This window comes from Camponotus vicinus, unplaced genomic scaffold (genome assembly GCF_025532165.1).
Source record: "Camponotus vicinus isolate PSW18456_S1 unplaced genomic scaffold, iyCamVici1.0 SCAF_12, whole genome shotgun sequence".
Classification (NCBI taxonomy): domain Eukaryota; kingdom Metazoa; phylum Arthropoda; class Insecta; order Hymenoptera; family Formicidae; genus Camponotus; species Camponotus vicinus.
Window position 1 is genome coordinate 13,937,926 of NW_028141948.1, and position 22,944 is coordinate 13,960,869.

General features: G+C 43.6%; 1 protein-coding gene across 9 annotated transcripts in view; it reads left to right on the forward strand.

Annotated features, from left to right (window-relative positions):
• LOC145963447 (uncharacterized) overlaps nucleotides 1–22,944 on the forward strand; it is a 443,557-nt gene that overhangs the window by 288,160 nt on the left and 132,453 nt on the right. For 5 of the 9 annotated variants that reach the window (XR_014436170.1, XR_014436169.1, XR_014436168.1 and 2 more), the window contains exons 1-2: nucleotides 2,618–3,510; nucleotides 11,956–12,371. Coding sequence is in view for 4 of the 9 variants with exons in the window: in XM_083085411.1 (XP_082941537.1) it covers nucleotides 12,291–12,371 (81 nt within the window). In the remaining 5 variants the exon portion in view is untranslated. Of the gene's footprint in view, nucleotides 1–2,617; nucleotides 3,511–11,955; nucleotides 12,372–22,944 lie in introns of those variants that run through there. The other 4 variants (XM_083085411.1, XM_083085412.1, XM_083085410.1 and 1 more) reach the window with 1 other exon arrangement.

The following is a 22,944-nucleotide window of genomic DNA, read 5'->3' on the forward strand; positions in this document are numbered from 1 at the left end:
TGAAAAGAAATTCTTAAAAGAATTATAATATTTGGTGAAAATTTATTATTTATTGCAGTTCTCTAGTTTCCAACATTAAACATCTTGATAATTAAATGTCAAATTAAATTTAGTTTAAACAAAACCTATTCAAAAATAACTGTGAATGTCAATAACTGTCTACAATTTCATTCGTATGTAATTCACTCTTTGAAATATTTTTGCTATTAAATAATATTTTTATTAAAAAAATATTAAAAAATGAAATAGATTGAAAGCTTTTAAAAGCATTATTCAAAGACTGTATACATTAAAAATAGATTCTATAAATATACAATAGGCAGAGAGGAAATCAAATATATCCGATGCAATTCCGGATGTCAAAATAGATGGACTACACGTACAGATCTCTTCATAATTCTACGAAGAGAAAACATTGTTCCACATTGCGCCTGAGCTCGATGCGTCACGGAATACATTAACACATGTTGCTGTGCGACAACCGATACACCCCTCGCTCTTTCTCCACGTTCGCTATTCATCCATTTTTTATCCGGATTCGCGACACCCCGAGGGTCGCAGCTGCACTCCATTTCGAAGAACAATCTCTGCATATTTGAAATCTATCTGTTACTCCGTACATTGTATGAATGTAGCACGCTCCTACACATACGTGTGCGCGACACGCGCGTGTGAGCGTGTATGTACACGTGGCATGGGGTAGACACATATGCAGAAATTGGCCGGAACTCTACAGGAGGCTGCCGCGCGTCAATATATTATAGAAATTTATAAATTTTCGAGCACGCCCGCTCTTCTCGAAGGTTGGGATGCGGTGGTGGCGGCGGCGGCAGTATTGCTCCTTTAAACCGGCGCGCGAGGGCAGAGCGACGACTATTTCTGCCGTTTTGACTGGTGAAATTTTCAAGAGGCCATCATTGATTTTACCCCCCTCGCGCGTCGAGCGCCGCCCTTATTCCACCCGCCGCGCGTCGCGCACCCTTCTCGACCCGTACCTCACATCGATCACCCGTACTGTCCACGCAAAATAACGATTAGCTCGAGAGCGCGATGTGTTCCAGAGACGTTCGTCCAATCCCTCGAGCCTCTCGCACAGCGAGCAGAGATCCGGACACGCGACATTGAGGAGTTGATGAAATTCAACGCGAGCTTTTACGGCAAGTGAAAATTACTTTGAAGAAAATGAGCAAATGTATATATTTTATCATTTTTTTATTGATAGCTTTTTTTGAAAAAAGTAAAATGCTCAAGATATTAAGAAGTAAGAATAGTTTTTAATTTTATATTTATTAGAGAAAATCAATTTTATTATAATGCCTGTTCTAGAAATGGTCATAGTTAACTATTAATGTTAAGTGATATTAGACTATTAATTTAAATCCACTTTACATTATAAAACAGTATTATTTTTAATTTATAAGCGTTTGCATATTTAAATTATAATTAGAAAAGAGACAAATGTAATTAATTATATTTTACTTATTAATTATATTACATGTACCAAATCATAATTCACCTTTCCAGTAACCTTAATTAAGTTGTATGTGTTTTCCCGCGTACAAAACTCGACGAAATTTAGAACTGCGTTTACTACCCACCCGCCGGAAGATCAGTCTGTCCATAATTCAATGCACCCCGCTGTTGACTTGGGAAAGGAATACATACGTGCAAGCGAACGCACTCGCGTAGTCGGAAAGGGAAAAGAGTCCGAAGGGCGAGCCGGCAGCCGCGTTAAATATTTAGAATTGTGAGTTATGGTACCGCGTGTATAGGCGTCGCATTATCGGTAAAGACATCGGGTCCCAGGTGCGTCCTATGTGTTTACGAGTCTCCGAACGGCCCAACTTCAGGAGCACGGCAAAGCCCAGCGGGAACTTTGAAGGTTATGTTTTGCCGGATATATCGCGGGTCCGCACCAGGTGCACGCTGACTTCTAAGGCGAAGTATCCTTCGGTCTTGGCCAATGCTATTTTTTTCCCCGAGTAGGTTAAATTCTTCTTGAACATTGAACTGCGATCGACCAAGATACATATTTTACGTACAAATCGTACTAAAAAAATTGTTTCATCGGCGTATGATTATATAATAATATTTTTTTATGTGATGTCTACTGATAACTAGAAATCGTCAATAAGTAGTATAATCGCTTATAGAGTCAGCCTATATCGCTTACGATAAAATCTCGGAATATTAAAGATGACCAAATTGAATTTATACGGACTGGGTTGCTTCGTTAAACCTCTACAAATGAAACATTAATATTAAGTTAGGTCGAGAAAGAGATTCTGCCAGTGATGATGAGATAAAAAAGGAAATAAATAAAATTTCAATACTTTAGAAAATAATGTACGGACCGAGTAGATACATAATAAAGAATTGTTGACGCGCCGTAAATATAATTTTTATGAGCTTGATTTTTTTATCGAGTCGCCGTTTTCATATAAAATAAAGGACGAGGTTGGCTCGATCGTTAAAATATAGTTATTCTTTTTTTATGCGTCCTATTTATTGATAACCAGGCTCTAAAGCAATATTATATTTAACATGACAGATATAGATTTTTTTATGAGTTTTGCCTCCGTAAAAAAGATATACCTCAGTAGTGTCAGAGCTTCTGTTGGTGACAAATATTCTAGAATAGTTTTCGAAAAAAAAGCGATACCATAATCTGGAATCAGCGATAATTTTTCTACGTCCAGTGTAGGAGCTAAAAGAAGATAGAATCGAAAAAGTACAGATATATTCTAACATAACGGATTAACACGCACGAATGGAAAATGGATGACACTTAATTGCACGACTGCATATCACGGACGTAAGCCCTATCCATTAATGGCGACAGGCTACGAGTACGTTAGACCACCGATGAGGTTGTTCGCTCTGCTTCTCGCTTTATACCTGTCAGATCGGCTCTGAGTAACGATCAGGCAGAATTTCAGTGCCGCGGTTTACGAAATGGCGTGACCGCGAATGGATCGCGTCAAGAGGGAGAATATAGAAATGTAAATTGCCTCTTATCACTATAATGACGTACCCAGTCACGAAATTATCCAGAACGCTGTGTCAATCGTTCGCGAATATCGCCGTAACGATGGTGGAACGTTAAAAGCCAACCCTCCGCAAAGTACAACTTAATTAAGGAAACGATAACATAATATTTATGCGGCAAAACGATAGGAGAAGTTGGATAAAACTTAAACGCGTTGGAGGAGTAATCTGTTATACTATCAAAGTGTCCACGTACAATGAAGATAAGTTTATCTCGGCAGCGTGTTGCGAGCGGAAGGACATTGCACTGTTCTCGGTCGGTTTATTCCACCTCCTACGAACCGAGAAGGAGGTTCTGGAAGGACTAGCAGCAGTCAAGGGACGAGTGATTTATTCGAAGTCGCGTTTCGCAACAACCAACCTTAGATTAACCGAATTACTGGATTCCTGGGCTGGCGTGGGTCGCCGTGCCACGGACCAGTGCTATAGCGGCATTCGCCGGCGACGGAACCGAGCTACAAGGTAGGTTTGTCATTGTGCCCCCAGTGTTTAATTAGAGGGAGTATCGACCGGGCGGAAAGGGTCGGGACCCCAGTTCACGGGGTGAAGGTGGCCAGAGGACCGAACGGGCGAAGGCGGCGGTCGGAGGACACGTCTCTAGATAGGCCCCTCACCTGCAATTACCCAATCGCGTCACGGTAATGGATTACCGATTGGAGAGGAGCGGAGGATCCAGTTCGATTCGGTCGCCGGCATCGGACAGCAACGAAGGAGAAGGAGGAGGGTAAGCGGCGATGTCGGGGTACAGAACGAGGGGGAGTGACCGCCGTCTCGCCGCCGCGCCGCACTCCACAGGCAATTTACCTCGCCAATCTATGCCACGTAATTGGGAATTTTATAATATTTTTGGAAGCGAGCCAGTCTCGGCAGCCGGGCGCGCGGCAAAGCGCGGGGAGGACGATGGAAAGAAAGGTAGAGAAAGACGGTTGCAGAGCTGGGTTATACGGTTGGGATACGGCGGAGGGCCGGCAGCCTCTAGGGAAGATGGATATCCTCTTTTTGAGAGCCGCAACGCGCCGGATGAAAAATGCACACGGCTAAAATTCACCGCCCGCAAGAAGGGCGCGAGCGATTTGGAAGCATACCAAATTGTAATCGTCGGAAATCGACGATTAATTTATCACGGAAATGCCTCCTACCCCTATCTCTTAAGCACCGTCTCACCCCTCGGCGTTTTCAACTATTACCATTCCCATTTTTGCGCGAGTAGAACCATGGCTACCTCTACCTCCTTGTTCCTTGAAACGAGAGGATTTGCGGTATAACCGCAGAGAGACGTACGCTATCAATCGGCGAATCGAAAACCTTTCACGAGTACTCTTCCCTTTGTAACCGCATATTGTGCAGTCATATTTCTCACAAGCTCTGCTTCCACTCGTATCGCGTGGAATTAATTTCAAACGCTAAAATTTCAACGAAATCTATCACGTAGCGTATAAAATACAAAACAAGATTATTAAATTTTATTTCGTCAATTAATGTCATATTTTGGAACAAATGAAAAAAAAAATCCATCGTAGTCTACATATTCGCATAACTTTTCACGCGGCTTATTACGAGAAAGCACGATCGTTTTGCGATGGAAAATCGATGTACAAAAATAGGCGGAACGTTCTACATTTTGGTGCGACTGTCGCAAAAGTGCGCCTTCTGATCGCAGCACTCTCGAGAAGTATCTACTGACTCCGAGCGCGATAATAACGGGCGGTTACCGTACAGACTGGCGCAGCTGCTAGTAGTACTGTACCTATTTGGTAGGGCCGGCGGCGACAGTGCGCGTTGCTATACGTGAAACAGGCGCCGCCGCCACTTTATATTCAAAGCGCAGGCGGACGTCTCTGAAAATGCAATCGCAAAATACAATACCGTGCATTACCTATACCCCGGTGCGCCCCGGAAAGAGATATCGTAAAAGATGATGTTATACATTATGCGGCGCGAGGCGCTCCCAACTCGCACCCCCGTACGTACCCCTCCGACGCGCGGAGGCCCCTAAATCCGCCACTCTTCCTCCCCCGCCCGCTTCCCCGTCCGTTTCACCACTGCGCTACGTCCGTAGCTGCCGCCGATACGTTAATAAAATTCGAGGGTTGAAAGGGGCGCGCGCGCGCGCCAGTGTACGGATATACGTACTCCTCTCCCAGGATATTGGAGTATCCCCAAGGAAAATCCCCTATTCGACTTTCTCCCACTCGCCGAATACGGGCGAAGATACGTGAAAAATCGTTTTCCCGAAGTCTCCGAGCTTTTATTATTTATCGGCCCATGCACGATTGTTCGCGTGTATGTATGTGTGTGCCAACGGGCATCAGAGGATTCAACGCTATTTCCGAGTGAGAATCATGCGAAGTAATATTTCTTGCGAGGCATAGTAAATTCGTCAAAGTCTCGTATCGGAGCCTCGATATCGAAAATTTTACGGTCCTTTATCCAGTTTAATTATTAACAAAATGTTATAGTGTATACATTGCCATAAGTACGATTGTAATGCGCACATTGGATGTTTATTTATTTAGTCAATGTACTCTCTAAAAGTGAATCAGTGTATTATCACTGTAATCAGTGCTGTACTTATAACTGCTTGTAATCAGTGAGTATTTACTGTTTTTCAGTGATAATACACTGATTCATTCTAGTGAAAGTAGTATATATACTACTTTCACTAGACTGAATCAGTGTATTATCACTGAAAAACAGTAAATACTCACTGATTATAAGCAGTTATAAGTACAGCACTGATTACAGTGATAATACACTGATTCACTTTTAGAGAGTATGAAATTTTATACGTATAATTAGAACATTATGGATTATATAATTGTAATGTATAATGCTCTCGCAAACATAGGAGTAAAACACATGTGTTTATTGCAGGCACAGGTTATCGTAATAATTTATTCTCTATCATTAATAAGTGACGATGCGATTTGATTTCATAGCCACTGCAAGAGAAACAAACCGATTAACTCCGTTTTACTTGTGACATCTGTTTCTGTATAGCATTATCTGTTGCGCTGATAACGCAGTGATGTTGTAAAGACGGTCAGAACGTTTATTCATTGTTCTCCACTCTCGGCCGTGGATAAATACATATATCTTTCAGTGAGAAGATGCATTCGCGGGGCTACAGTTTACCGATATGGAGATCTAAGTTTCACTACCTCGCGCGGAGTTCGTCGAAACATGGCTGATAAAGGCGGAACTTAAGTGATTAAGCTGCAGGAAAGGAGCGTTCTAGCAGTTTGGTGGTTTGCATTAACGGCCTTGACTTCGCGAAAGTGGAACGTATTTCTCTGGGAATTGCTGTCTACGTCGCCCATTGAGTAAGAAATAAAGCTGCAGCTATGGCCGGGTATTCCCATGTCTCGCGTTCAATTACACGCCGCTCACCCCATTAACATTTCCGCGCATTTAGTTTAATCATTTCCCGCGTTCCAAGTATTCTTTCTTGTCATCTTTTTCTTGCGTCGTTTCTCACAAGTGAGGATCAATTTCGCATATTTAATCGATCAGTGTGAAATAAAATCAATTTAATAAATGCGAAAAGTTTAATATACGTGCATTGCAGACTTCCTGTAAGGTTTTTAAAAAAAAGCTTAAACTTTTTATAAAAAGATTGAATGTATAAGTATAGTCTGCGAGTATCCGTTATTAAATCTTCTTTATATGTAATTATTTTTTATTTTTCTTGTAAAATATTATACAAATTATTAGATAAATTATTACTATATTATTATTATTATTATTATTATTATTATTACTATATTATTATTATTATTATTATTACTATATTATTATTATATATACAAATAACACATTTATTTCTACTTCAAATAAAAATTATAGCGCTAATCGAATCTGTGCCTTTTTTAACAATGACACGCAACGAGATGTCTAAACCGAGCGCTTTTCATCAGGGCGAACAGTGAGTTAAAAGAAGGGGTAAGATGCGGAGCGCGTCCGGGATGCGGCGGAGAGAATGTTTCACGGCCTTTCGTTATCAGGATGTGAGAATCGCGCGGGTGGTCCTGGATAAGCTCGGAGCACAATGAGGTAGAATGTAGATCGTGGCGCGTAGAGCGTTAGAGGGAGGACGATGCTAGGGTTAACGGGAGAAAGGGTACGATATAGAGCAGGTGGAAGAAGGAAGAAGGGTCTCGAGCGTAGAGAGGACAGTAGGAAGGGCCAACGGCGAAGTGCAGTTAGGGGGCGATCAGGATACAGAAAGGTTTGCGGCACCCGCGGCTACTCTTCTCTGTCTGGGCTTCATCCGGGGAAGCTTTGCATGGAAATGCCGCCGCTGAATAACCCACCGCCGCTAACTTCAGCACAATAGTCGTCACATTATGTTGCGTCAGAAAGCACCGACGGCGCAGAGAGCCTGCCGGCTTTAGGAGTCGCTGATATAACGGTCCCGTTCTCCGACCCCCTTCTCCCTCTGCCTTCCTCTCTGTTTCACTTCTTCTTCTTTGGTCTTTCAGTACCTTTCCCTTTTCACATATCTGCTTGCTATTTATCCACGAGTATTGCAATTTTGTACATATATGCTAGGCACGTGGACGAGAATGACAGCGGTCTGACAAGGGTAATCGGGAACGACTATTCTCGTTCAAGTCAAATATAGTTTCTTTCGCGCACATAATTACATTTATGTATTCCACAGCTTATGTAATTAATAGGGAAATGCAATACAAATATTAAATTTAAATATATCGCGCGATATATTACGCTTTATCGTGAATGTTATGTGTACTAATATTTACAAAATTATCTGCAAATAATGCTCGAGCGAGAGTCTGCTCCATAATATCTTTCGAAAACGGAAGTTTAGCGGCAATATTATGCGACCAAACGTGCGCGCAGCTGACGACGGTTCCTCGGCGCGAAGCACTTTTCGCAGTAAGACAAACGAATTAGCGGCAATTTCGCGGAGAACCCTTCGAGCGAACGTGTCACGTACAGTCGAGAAGGGAGAAAGGGACGAGGGGAGGGGGCAAATTGTCTAGGAATAACAGCGATTACTCACGGAGAATGTGCGATTTGATACAAGAGCCGTTTCCCCGCTGCCCTTCATCCGATAGTTCGTCTTAACCGCCGCGGGCGCATGGGGCTCGGAGAGTTAATTGCGAAGCTTTGTCTGAGTCGCGGTGATACATGCAAGGATGTCTTGCTTGCCATGAGGGATGTTCTCGAGGATCGATAGCATCGTCTCAAGACAAAATTGTCGTATCTACTGACGTCTCTTAAATAGGTCAATCGTATAAGATTACTTATATTTTATGTACTTCTAAAATTTTCCTGAGGCAATTTTGATTCTATCCCACACGAAAAGATTTATCAACGCTTTGTAAAAATACATCTAATGCATAGCAACGTTGTTAAAGTTATATTTGGAATATTATTCACGATGAGAAATTATATAAGAAAAATATTATATTGAAAGTTATGCAATCTTTATATAATCTTTCTCATATTTTTAGCGCAGGCTATTTGCAAATAATGTATTCTTTTACGTAACTGCATTTGAATCGAAAATTGTTATATAGCGCGCAAAAAAGGAACAAGAGTTTAGCGTGATAAAAATAACTATAATAGGAAACACACATACAGCAACTTTATACGTCACGTGCGTCGAGCGACGCAATACTTTTTTTTTGCGGCATGAAGCATACTAGATACGACAGGAAACTTAGCATCCTTGAACATGCAAAGTGATGCAAAAACGTCCGGCTAAAGAATATGATGCGAGCTCGTGACGGTGTGTGTAAGGAACCTGTAAAGAACAGCGAGCGAAACGCGCCCATCCAGGGCCTTTTCGTGGCAGGGGGCGGGGTCCATTCGTGACTTTCGTAAGTTAATCAGTACTCTTTTGCAAGAGTTACAGCCTCGCTGCCGCGTACTCCAACGTAGGAGTCTGGATCTTAGCGAGCTTGCACAATGGGGCATAACTTTGCATGGGACACGTACAGCGAGCAACAACTAACAACTAAGATGTTTCGCGGAGTCGGCGGAGCCAACCCTCCGTCCCTCTTAGGGAGAGAGAGCGAGAGTGCGAGCGGTAAGGTCGAGAAGACCTCTCTGAGCGTGCATATGTATCCATTATGCAAATTTCGTAGCCATTATAATAAGCGAAGCCCTCGGCATACCTTAGAGGCTGGCGTCGACAACTGCCAACATTACCGCAACATGGCGACGTGGTCCAAGAGGACAAATTCAATTAGGACTCGGACGATAAGTTTGGAGTTTAGTTAATCGGTTGAATCGTTTCGACTATTACAACTCCTCTAAATCGAAGTCATTTACTAGACAGATTTAGAAAGCGAGTCTCGCGCAATTTGAAAATAAATTATATGCGACAAATCTTTTATATCATTGTGTAACGTCACTTTTCTCGTTATATATTTTAGTATAAACAACTATTTGCATACGCAATTATTTGTTGGTTATCGAGAGACGAGTTGCCGCAAACTATGTGAAAAGTTTCCGAGATTTTGCGCGAGGAAATGTCGAGGTGAATCGCCGGTGACCACGACCTCCACTCTGTACTACAGTATCCCAAACTCCAACACCTAAGCTCTCCGTGTCCAAGATTAATCACCCTTGGTCGGGTCTTCCGTCGGATCTCTACCCATTCGTTCCTCCTTCCGCGACCGCTCGTCCACTTTTGGAAGGGCGGCCCACCTTACGGAGGTTCTCATTACTTAAGGCGCGGCATTAGCATATCGATTTCCTGCGGGAACAGTTTCAGAAATTCTCCTGGTCCCCGTGCTCTTTCGTATTACGGTATAATGAGAGACGTCATCCGCATAACTTTAAACCGTACAATTCAAATTCAAAATAGCCGCTTTAATCATTGTTCTGTACCAATTGAAATATCAAGTATTCATTCATGTAATACGATTGCGATACGATCTGTCATATATCGTAAAAAATATTTTACGATATATAAAACAAAGTTACATATATCGTAAAAAATATTTTATGATATATAAAACAAAAATTTTTATTTTTTCTCTGTTTTGTGTCTGCACACATTTCTAAAAATTTCAAAGTAATAATTGTAAAGTAAGATAATTAGATCAGCACACAAAGTGATATTCCAAAATCATATGTACATTTACATAATAAATTATTTTAAATTATTTTATATATATATATATATATATATATATATGCATGTATAAATAATTATGAAGAAAATATTTGTGCTAACGAGTTTAAGAATGTAAGAATTAATTAACAAATAGTGTGAATTTTAAATGCAACTCAATGATTGGCCCATTGATATTTTTGAAGCCTTAGAACTTATACAAATCCTGGCAGGACAGTTTCACATCGGCGTGTTACGAGTTTGCGCTGCTAGCACCCAACTCGTGTAAAGCTCCGTGAAAGCCATTATCGCCTGCCTCTCTCTTCTCTTCCCCGGCGTTCATCGTTCTCTTTCTCTACGGGTGTACCACTATTTCGGTCCAGCGGGTTAAAGAACTTGATGGTCGGAGAACAAGGGGACGAATCGAATCGTGAGGGCAGTTGGGTGAGGGGGGACGAGCTATATAGCGACAAATACTGTGTTCTGACCGGCTTCCTATCCGCCTACTCCCAATAAAAAGAAACAAAAACCCATTGTTGGCCATTCTGTGGGTGGCGGGCTGGCTGGGTGATCCATCAGGGCTCGGACGGGAAAGGCTTGGGGGTAACAGTGGGTGGAACACACTGAAGCCTGCCTGCCCTGCCTGACTGGATGGGGGTGAGTAATTAACCAGACCTTCCCACACCACATGCAGTCTGACTGTTTGCACTGGAAACCTTATGTATCGTTGAATAACGGCCGAATCGTTACTATCAACTCGACACTGTATGCATTAGATGAATGTTACAAAACGTTGCTCGATTTCTTTAAGTGCATGAAAATTTTCAATGCATTTCTCGGTTAAACAGATTTTCTTCTCTGTTAAAAGTTTATGGAAATGCGTATCGCAAAGAAGAAGCATATATTTTATATCGCACGTTTCTAACCAAAGAGAAATAATATTCTTTAATTAAAATATATTGAAAATTTTCACAATTAAAGAGTACTTTTAATCGAAGATCAGCAATAATAATCTCATACTCTTCACTGTATTGTAACGCGAATTATATATGCCATCCATGCAGCACGTACTATTTGATTTTTGAAATGCTAATTGATGTAAATCATGGCGCGCCGTCATACGCAAATAGATGGATACAGCAGTTGATACGCGGAATCGACTGCAACAATGGTAAACGCGAATTCGATCCTTCATCACGGACACTAATGTCAAATTACTACCATGCAGCGTCGTTAATCATGGGTAGGAGGCGGTGCACGGCCGCTCAGTGCTCTACCGTCGAGTTATCTGTATTGTGCACCGGCCATTAAATTCAATTTACATATAAATTCGAATTATTCTATCGAAACGCTGGTCGCACAATCGTAATTGCAAGACATAATCGTAACGATCGCGCCATCCTCGTGTTCGACACCGGCTAACAGAGCGTCCGGCAACTTTGCGGTTCGCCATTCAAGCGGCCGTAAAAATTAATATTGTTACTCATAAACGATGATATTTGTGCGTTATCCCTGCAGCGCTCTTCGCCATTTTCGCGATCATCAATTTCCGATGGAATTTTAAGTACCACCATCGGCATCCGCGCAATGATGAAAAATGATTCTGCCGATCGCATTTTATATGACGAGGTATTCGCGGTATAATATTGTGTATCGATTAAACGAGGATTTATCGATAAAGTATTACAACGTAATACTTTTGGTCTAATTATTATAATCCCAGTATATTTGACGAATAGATATGGAAATAATTTATAATGATATTAAGATTAGATTTCTTTATGTGTAATAAACAGTATTTCTATTTGTATTTTCAGAGGGCACACAGTACAATTTGGCGCAATTAGCAGCAGCTTTCAATTAGCCGATTGAGGTTGCACCGAGAGTCTCTTTGGCATCCGAGATCTTGTTTCGCGAAGATGAGCGAAAGCAAGGACATTCATTATCTCGTAGTGACGCCATTCACCGTTATCAGTGCGGAAGATGGGGCACTGTTGAGGCCAGGGAGCCGTTGTGTCGTGGAAACGGAAGAAAGGAGGGCAGCAGGGGGAGGAAGCATCGGGATGAACGAGGAGGCCAAGAAATGAAGAGCACTTCTCTTTACTCTACGAGGTGTGAAGGTTACGGAGGCGTGAAGTAGGAAGGTTGGACTATGTTCCCACAGTCGCGGAACCGAGACGCAAGGAGGTGGCGGCGGCGTCGGCTGGCGATGGCAAACGCGTCGAGGGTGAAGGTAGGTGGTGGTGATGGATTGTCCTCCGCGTGTAAATATTTCACACTACACTCATCACAATTTTCGTTCCGGCTCGGCGTTTCGCAGAGTCATAACTTCGCGTCTACTCCCGGGGTCGGACACTCACTCCTACTTTCCGCTCGTCGTCTCGTACCTCTTTCAGCGAACACTTAGCCTGGTCGTAGAGTGCACTTGCTTTAACCATCTCGTTCGTTTCGTATTCGGTACCCATTCATAGAAGAATTCTTCTTCGCGCGGGGAAGTGTTTCAACGTGTGTCTGCGCTATGCATCGTTGCTGTGTCAAATCTTAACAATCGGTGCGAATCTCTACAGCGTCATTTAATTCTTATAATTTTCTACAGTTTTTAGCGTTATTTATAATAATTCTAGCATTAGCGTTCTCAGGGCGTGTTAAGCGCTTCTATTTAACGAGATTAGTTTACTAAGATCCATTTTCCGAGATCACTTTAATCAACTATAGTACCTATGAGGTTTACGACGTTAAAGTAAGTTTTTCGAGCCAACGGGTTTAGTCTAACTGGTAGGGTAGCGCCGGTACGACGGAACGACACCATCCTCGAAGTATTAAGTCCGCGTCTTGTCGCAACGTGGCTACGTTCCAAGCCGTCTTCTTTCACCGCTTCTCCTCCTTCTCGCTCCTTCATCTTCCTCTTCTTCTTTAATCCATCAATGGCACGATGAAAGGCATACGAAGAAATCTAATACCAAAATGGATTTAGCCAGCGTTATAGGATACCGGGCTCTGGAGAAATAAGTACGTCGAATCGCGTTGCAATCCGGCTAAATCCATCATCTCCGTAGCTGTCGCTCCCCTGACGGTGCATCGAAATGCAGTTTAAAATGTAACACGGGCGAATGCTCTAACGCGTGCGATAACGAACGAAATGCCGGAGAGCCGGAACGCGGAAGTGCCGACGACTGCGCGTAATTATACACGGCAGACTCGAAATTGCGTTTCCATCGAGTTTTCCCAACTTCCGGTACGGGAGTTGACCGATATTTCGTGCCGTGATGCGCATCGAGCTGTCGCGTACTCCAACGATGCGTTGCACGTTGATAACGGCCGGCAACGGCTTCTTTAAATATCGCGATTAACTGCGCGCTTCGTTAAATCGTATAAATAAAGCTGGGAAATCGGATATTTTTCGAATATCACTCATAGTGACGTATGAGATTTATCGCACACAATCAGTATTTTTTTCGATACGTACGTTATCACATTTAGCTCGTCGCGAGATAACATTTCAAATTGCGAGGGCGCATATGCAGCGCGAAAAAAACGATAGAAAAATAGAGGAAAATTGATAAATATAAAAGCAGGCAGATCCGTTTCTACGAAATTGCGTTAGTCACTGAAAAATCATTATCACGTGTAACATTTCGATTCGTCAGATTTGAGAATTAATCCTTTGCTTTTTCTTTCACGTACATTCCAATATTTGGAGGAAGGGAGGAAAATAAGTAGAATTGGTGCATTAGGAAAGGGAAATTCTTCAACAGCGAAGATTGCGTATAAACCAAAGCGAAGAGCAGAGTGCCTTTGATACGCCATCGCAAAGCCGCCTTTCGCGAACTACGTACAGACATTCTATTTACATTTATACCCACCTTCCGGGTTGGATGGGGGTTTCGAGAATGTCACGGTATTCCGGAATGAAGAGGGACGAGGGTGTATCCGTAGGGCCGAACACGGAGATATATCCAGACACTGAAATTTTCGCTTCGATGCTTTCAACAATAACGCGTCGTACATCTTCTGGGGAACGACGAGCAATATTTCAAGCGACTGCAGGTTACGTATACATATGTGTATACACACGCGTATACTTGCATACGACTTGAGACATACGCATGCGAGGACGGGAGAAACCCGGCTTCGTGTTGGCACTTGAAACACCTTCCTAACGCGATCCGTTCGCGTGCGTGCACACGCGATAGCGACGATACGTAGATTTTCGTGAAATTTGCCGCGCATCCATATTATATCAGCGAGCGACGTGAATAACAATAATGGTGCTTGTGTAAAATGGGTGTCAGGCGAAATTTGTGCCATCAAATTATTTGCACGTGTCAAGAGGATGCGGAATTTTCGCAGACAATTTATCTCATCCGGCCCTCGCGAAGACACGTGCAACGTTGCGGAATGCCACTTTCGAGAACTCTGTCGTCTCGTTAAGCCACCGCACTACGCTAGTGTCTTTAACTGCCTAACCGCACGCATCCACGTACGGTTAAAGGAGGGAAAAGCGCGAGAAGCATACGAGTCTGTAGGTACATGCAACCGCGAAGACGGGAACGTTTAAGATAAGCGATCTGTTAATTCCCTGTCGATACTGGGAGGAAAGCGCAATGACGGGCGCCCGCACGTTTCACGAAAACACAAACCCGTCGATCGTAAACCCGATAGACGATTTTAGCGCTCCGACCGATTTCTCCGGTGAAGAGGCGACCGCGGCAAAAAGGACGCTGAAAGGGATTATTGGAGATTACTTCTGAACTTTGTCCGATTGTCAATACGCGTTCCCGTTTTACGGTGACGTCGCGATAACCCTTAATAAATGTCTTTTGGCCAAAAAACCTGCGGGAGCAAAGAAACACGAACGAACAGCGGGATCAGTGCCGAGATATATTGCCCCACGTAAATCCTCAATAAACCGTTACCGAGCCTGGCAATAAAACGAAACAGCGCCGTCACGTCGCGACAATTATCGTTGCACCAATGTCGCGACGTTCCCTGATCTGCAGCAGGACGTGCCGCACTAATATAAATGAGCCCGTTATGCTCGCGATAATGATCCTACCTGGAGGTGCCCGTGGTTATGCGCCGGAAAACGCTCGCTCTCTTTAAATGTGGCATTAGGCCGAACTTTCACGTAAGGGAGCTTGCGTAAAAGTTGCAAGTACGCGTTGTAAGACTCGCACGTATTAATAGCTAACCGTTATTACGACCGGGCTGAGTCCGCGCGGTATTAAGGAAAGATTCCGTGTCCCTTTAATACAATTAACACGATCGAATAATTGATACGCATGGCCGTTTAAAATAATCACATTTCCTGAAACACTCGTTTTATCTCGCGCAACAGACGCGATATCGTAAGAATAACAGCGTGCGATTCAATGCACGTTGAAGAATGTAAGCTTCGAGCTTGCCGGGGAACAAGAAAAAAATATTGCCGCCAGATTATTAAAATCTCTTTCTCTCTTTCTGTCTCGGCGACGCGTCGTGCGATACCGATACAAACTGTGCGTGCTTGGAGGTAACAATAAGGGTGAGCATTATCGCGAGCGCGGAGAACAGCGGAACCGGTAAATTTATATCGCCGGCGAATGCAAAAAGGTTTTATTAGCTTTTTACGCGCGGATAGATTATGTCTTGCGCCACCTCTCGTCGTTAATCTTTGGAGTTTCGTGAGGATAGCGGGCAGACAAGCAGGGGTGAGCCTGCAGTGTACGTCGGCACGCGACGTGCCCGCCTATCTGGCCCATGTTTCAGTCGGCGTGTTTCTTTCTTTTTTAGTCTCGTCTCGAGTGGGGGAGAAAAAAAGAGAGAAGAGCGTTACGATAAAGCTCCTAAATAATTGTGGCCGGCCTCTCGACTCTGCACGGCTAATACGCCTGGCCGCCGATGCCAAATTGCAAACTTTGGATGACCGTTATCGAGTCCGAGGATTGTAATCCGCGAAAGGAACGCGTGCGATGCCGCATCTTGTTTTTCTTTTCGAAATCCTCGAAGATCGTCGTTTTTATGCCATTTTCTTTATAATCCAAATAGTACACTCTATGATTGAACGTAGGACGAACGTAGAGCGACTTACATAAGCCAACGGTTAAACCGTCATCTTCCAAGAACTTGTGGGTCCGCCGAGCTTTGTTTGCGGCCGAGCTTTGCAAGATACGCTAGTTAAGTAAGGAGTTTAATGCCGTGATGGGAGTCAAGCTGTTTCGACCGACGGAACGAAAAAGCGCCCGGAAGAGACGCAATTGCGACCGAAGGGCAGGCTAAGTGCTTTTAACGACAAAAAAGCAAGACAGCCATCCAGCGTAAAAGCCGCGATGTTATCGGCGGAGGTTGCGCAGCGCGAAGGTAGAAAGGTTGAGCATGAATATGCAACTAGCCTCAGTCGTTAAACGCCTCCGTTACTCACGTTGCTCCTTGATAAGTCCACCGACGTTCGCCATTGTGCTCTCTACCTAAGCACCACTGGATGTTGGATAAAAAAAAAGAATATTTAACCCATATATATATATCGATCTCGTGAAATTATATCGCCTAACAAAGAGTTTATGAAATCAGTGCGCAACTTCCCGATAATATCGTAATTAACCGTAAATGTTGTGCCAGCAATCGATCGAAATTGAAAGCTGTTCGATTGAAAAGATTTAATCGGTCGTAAGAAATATGTATGTAAAAAACCAGAGTTGCCTTTTTAAAATATTTATCGTCATAATTATCGTCCACGGTACGAAACGGATACGTATCGAATCTATCTCGGAGAATTTCGATTGACATTTTTGTCGATACGGGAGAACGTTAATTAAACCGCTCGGCGTCGCATCGAAATTCCATGAAATTTGAGCGATGCCCCGTTGAAGCAACCGAGTGTGCTAATCGCACAGCACATCGGCGCGTACTGGAGCTACACGCTGCAGCATCTGCGCATACATCAGGCTCGGCTTGACACGACTTTCGCGAATCGCGGCTGTTCGATTTTCGGCAGGAATTTGTAAATATTGCGTATATGCGCGAACATTGCGCGCCGTCAACACGGTTTCGCATAAACACGGCTACGTCATTCGCATGGCTCGGCGAGCCCGTTTGTTCCCATTAACGATTGAAGTTGGCCCGATCGCGACAGATGGGTGCGACGTGACCGTACACCAGCAGCCGCATTCCGCGAAATCCATGAAATATTTAACCGCATTATTGATTCCCTCCGTGTGGTCCACGAGAGTGCTCCTCGTCGTAAATTCATTAGCCGCGAACTTCGCTGTTGGCCCGAACACGCGAGCCCGACCCATGTGTTCCCCGACAATTATCGAATTTCTGCGATATATCTTTGCGCCCCCGGTACGTGTGCGTCGTTGTTCGGAGAAAAGTATTCTCGTTGGAATTGTCGAGCTATTTGTAGCAATCTCGAGTAACATGAAAAGCGATAACTAATTTCAAGCGGAATCTCAACGTTACGATCGTCCTTGTTCTTCTCGGGAAGCATTAATTTCTTTCTAGCGTTTCAACGTAAGCTGGACGCTAACGATTGCTTCGAGTTAAGCGTGTTGCCCTTCTTATCGAAATTTTTTTCATATCTGTCAAATTGTACGGCGAGAAAGGACTTTTTGTTTGCGACAGTTTATTTATATATGGCACTTTGGAAGGAGGGAACACGCGAAAAACTGCCGTTTGCTTCTTCTCCCTTGATTTCGCGGTAATCAATGGACCCACGCCAGAAGAACTCGTGGAGGCAAATAAAGGGAGATAGGGGGATGCGTAGAGGAACGAAAGCGGAGAGGGTAGGATAGAGGAGGATAAGTGGAGGTGGAGGTAGGGAACTTCGCTCTCTCGCAGGACACACATAAAATATCAGCCGGAAGATTACCATCGTCCTACTCTTCCCCACGCCGGTTTCCCCGCATCCGCTTTCTGCCGCGGCAGTTTTTACCGAGAATATATGCACCAACCGGCGCTTTGTTATTTTCTCCCTTTTTTTTCGCCAGTCCTCTCCTTTCTCTCGCGCGCCCCAAACGCGGCCAACCCGACGACCCTTTTCCCACCTACCCTTAACCCCTCGCTCCTCCCATCCGATTTCACCTATCCCTGTACGGTTTCACTTCCGGTCACGAGCGACGGTGCCTGTAACTTACGTATAACGGCGTGGAATTATCAATGAGCTCGCGGCCGCGAGCTTATCGCCGCGGTCGCGCGCAATCAACGCTACATCACCTGACTTTGTTACCGCACTGTACTGCCGCCCGTTAATTTTTTTACCATTCCAAGAAAGAATGTCGCTACACGTCACACGTACGCTCGAGCAGAGCGTAATTTATTGCGTAGCGTGTTTCCTATCGTCGTATCTGTTAGCTTCGGAACAAATGCAATGCGCGCCGCGGCACATTTGTTCGTCTACGAAACTACACGGTTGGCAGTTGAAGCACGGCGAAAAATCATATTCGGAGAATCGTCGAAAAGCACCCTGTGCTCCGAATCTGTCAAAAAATTTACGCGCGTTTATAACGCGTTCTATATTTCGCGAAAATCATATGCACTCGAGAAATATTTTCAGTACGTTTCACGAAAGTTTCGAATGAAAAGGTATCTACTTTTTTTTTTTTTTTAATAAATCACCTGTCTGAAGCACGTATGATTTTCAACGCATAGATTATATACTTTTTTTCCGGTAAATTTATACACAAGTAAAATGCAATATTTGATAAAATTTCGAAATATCTCGGATATCGAGCTTAGATCGTTAGATCTATAAGATTTGAATAAAGCGGGCGCACACCCTGGTTCTTGTATCTACTTCTTTTTCAATTTTTCCAAAAGTAGGAAGGAGTTGTAACGAGATGGAAACGTCGATACACATCGTAACTTTTGGCCGCGATAATACTTGGCTGTCTATTCCCCACCCGTCTGGGCTAGGTATCGATTGACTCGCTCCTTCCCTCTTCAATCCCTTCGCTTCTCTTTCCAGCCATTCGGTTTCAGCCAGCTCGTGATTGACGTTTCATAATTCAGTTGTACTGCTTGATACGACATGCGAAGAGTCGCTCATCGGATCCCGCGGACCAGGATTAGAGGCGGCGCGAACGCTTTTTCGTAATTCCTCACACATATTTCTTCGGCTCGGGCTACGATGATATCGTCGCCGAACGAGAGAACGCGAAATGAAATTTATCACGATCAAAGGGATAAACGTAGGAGCGGCGAAAGAGGGATGGACTTTCGCTACTCTGCAAATCAAACGGTAAGCGGATTTATTTCTGCATTCGACAAACGTATCGTCGCCGCGTATTCTTCGCCCGTGAAATACTTTATTCTATTCGGCCGTCGTATTTCCACGACCTGGAAAGAAACGCAAACTCTCTACGTCGTTTGTAACGCGCGGTCCAATTGTCATTCCGGATAATTCCTTCGGCCGTCGGAAAGTGGTTATTACGTTGTCCACAGAAATGGAACGACCGGTAAGATAGAACCGACTACGGCGTCTTTGTGTTGATAGAACGTGGTAGAAACGGAAAGATAGAGGGGAAGAGAGAGAGGGAGAGAGAAGGAAAAAGAAAGAGGATGCTGGATCTTTTTGGTCAAGCCCCAGGCTTGCTGTCTCTCAAAAGAGCTCTCAGCCCGGGTCCCATCCTTTCCGTTTCTCCTGGCGACTGGCATTCAGCGCCGTGCCACCTACACGAAGTCAACCCTCCTTCGGCTGCTCTAGCTTTTACTACTTTCATTACTTTTTATCGTCACTCTCTCGCTTCAAGAGCTCGTGCGCCCATTTTTTAATTCGCTATGGATCGAGCAGCGGCATCGTGCTCTCTCGCCGGAGAGAGAGAGACTATATTAAGCTCGTAATTCTTACAAAGTGAAATCTAAGAGAGCCGCCAGAGCACCTTGGTAGCCGGCTTTTCCTAGACGTGTGTACTTTACGATGATTAGCACGAAGCGGCGGCGGGGCCATGTGCATTAATCTCGCGCCACGCCGCCAGTGAGGATCGCTCCGGAGTCGGTGCTGCCGCTGATGCTTTAATCCAGTTAGTCGTAATTTTTTTACAGCGGTTATTACACATTTACGACTATGAAAATTACCGTCGCGCGTTAAATTATCATTACATGCACGCATATGGGCGCGTTAAGAAATTTTAAATTTTCCTCAATTTTCACACTCCTAAGAGAATAAAAACCTAGTCAAGTAGTCGATTAACACGATTTTATTTTCCCGCTAGCAAAATATAAAATAATTTGTACACGTGCGAGAAACGTTCAGAAAGAAGATCGATGGATCGATGGATTTTCTATTTTCTTCGCACGCTATCGCGGGATAGGAAACACTTGCGCTTAGAATCACGCGCTATTATCGCGGTATTGGCCCTTTGTTGACACGAAATTACGTTACGTGTCAGGTAACGTGATTGAAGATAGGATCTGCTTGTACGTTTAGATTAGTTTAGCACGAGCGCAATCAGTTGATTACGCCTCGGCCGACTTTATTTCACGGCCGCGCGCGGAATGCGACAGAATAAACCGTTATTGGGTGCAGGCAGGCTTACGGTGTTAACGCGCCAAGGCGCTTTAATGCACGGTCGCCGAGCGAGGCATTTCATCGTAGTCGTAACGGCGCTCGACAACAATACAAATCGAACCGGAGCAGGCTCGAATGCCGTGTGTACGGTGCGAGAACGAGACGCGAGGCATTCCAATAAGTGGATTGACTTCTGCAAGCTCCGTATCCGCCCTTACCTTTCGATATCGCTCTAGACGCAGTGGAGCATAAGGCGAGGGATCGACGAAACCCGGACGAAAAATCCGCCACAGTTTACGATCTGGTTTATTTGGAGCTGAGTCATCGAAATATTTTAACTCGGTCAATGCATACGCAACTTTAACGATTTATTAAATATTATTGATTTTATTATATTTTATGCTTTGACCGTGTTTATCCGGCACTTTTGCAATGGTATAAATTTTTATATGACAAATATAACGTACGCTAAAACAATTGAACAATTGAAACAAATTTCCCCTTCGAACCGACGAATGCAGATTTGTAATTTAATATTTAATATTTGAAAATGCAGTAACTGTTTATTTTATGATATACATTTAATTTTATACATTATATTAGATAAAAAAGGAGTAATATTTTACGAGTTACAAAAACAAATATTCGCATTACGACATTATTCACATCATGATATCAATGTAAACTTAGGTACGATCTACGCCAATGTTACGAGCTTTACACCATCCTTTTTACACGATAAAAAGTAGAGTGATAGGCCGAATCCTTATATTCTACAGTGTTCCGTCTTGCCGGAGGAGCTCCATCGCTCAAGCTTTACGCGCCACGACGACCTTATTAGACAACCCTGATTTGTGTCCTCTGGCGAATGCTCGGCATTTCCGAGTAGGTCGAGAATTTGCCTCTCAAAATACGACGGTCTTGCCGCGCGATATCGAGCAGATCTGTACATAAGGAATAGTATAGATTCGAATAATCTTACAAGCAAACAGCTTTCACGTTCTACTATGGATCACCCGATGAAACTGCGAACCTCGAGCGTAACATTCGTAATCGGGACATTACTGGAAATGGACGGGATAAGAAAGCACGAGAATCAACAGGAACGTTACACGATACGTATCATCTCGCGGCTCGCGTGTTCAATTCTGATGAATTACTTTCCGTTTCTTTTCGCGCGCGAAACCGCGCGCGTGCGAGACTTCATTAAACGGCCGCGCGAAACGTCATCAATAATTTTAGCCGCGCGCGCGGAAGTTCCGGCGTTCCGTGACCGAAATTCAATCGCGCGGGCTTGGCGGGAGTTTATTACGGTAAATTCGTTCTTTCTCGTTTCAACGAAGCCGGATACAATTTCCGACGTGGCGTTGCAGATCGCCGGCGCCGCATCGCGCCGCATCGCAACGCCGCGAGTTTCGCTCAATGAAATATTCACATTATCGGCTATGGTGATACAAGCTGGACTTCATTATTTTCGACGCTCAACGCACGCACGGGAGCGCGAATTTGCCCCGGTTAACTCCATTCGTTATATTTGCGCGTATATCTTCGCTTCGTCGATTTTTCTGCTTCCGTGAATCGAGTCGCCGGAGCGATTCGATGAGCGAACCAATGGGAAAGAGATACAGAGATATCGCGGAGAGAGTTTGAATCAAATCAATATAGGATGCATTAGGGAACAGTTTATATTCGTGTAAATTCGTGCCTGTCCTCGCGCGCTTTCGGATGCTGCTGGATCGTCCGATCATTTCGCCGCCTTTCATCCCTCATCGATTTGGTAGAAACGTACTACCTTTCATGGCTGAATTTAATATAAAATCAAATATAAAAGAGATAGTTGTAGCAATTTTTTTATAGATATTGCAAAGAATCGGCTATTTGATGTTTCTACCACGGGCATGAACGGACATTTATTAACTTAAACCAAATATCTAACAGTTACATATAATTTTTATCAAATCTTTTATTCCTTTTACGTTCATTAATTATATTATGAAACAACAGGATTATTAATAAAATATTTAGTTAAGTTTGTAACTTGGAAAAAAATGTATTCGATCAAGGAGAGCAATTTATTTCGCGTATGAAATAACAAAGATTTATCATTGCGGAATTTAATAAATTTATCATTGTGATTTATCATGGTTGTGATTCTCGATTCGTAGCGTGTTTATCATTTTACGGGAAAAAAAAATTAAAAGCAAGCATTTATGAGAGCTAATTGGATTGCATGGGCTGTGTCTTTTCATTAGCGTTTACAGGGCCTTGTTTCTCATCAATCTCGCCGACACGTACAACAGCCCTCTTTCACCCGAACGAA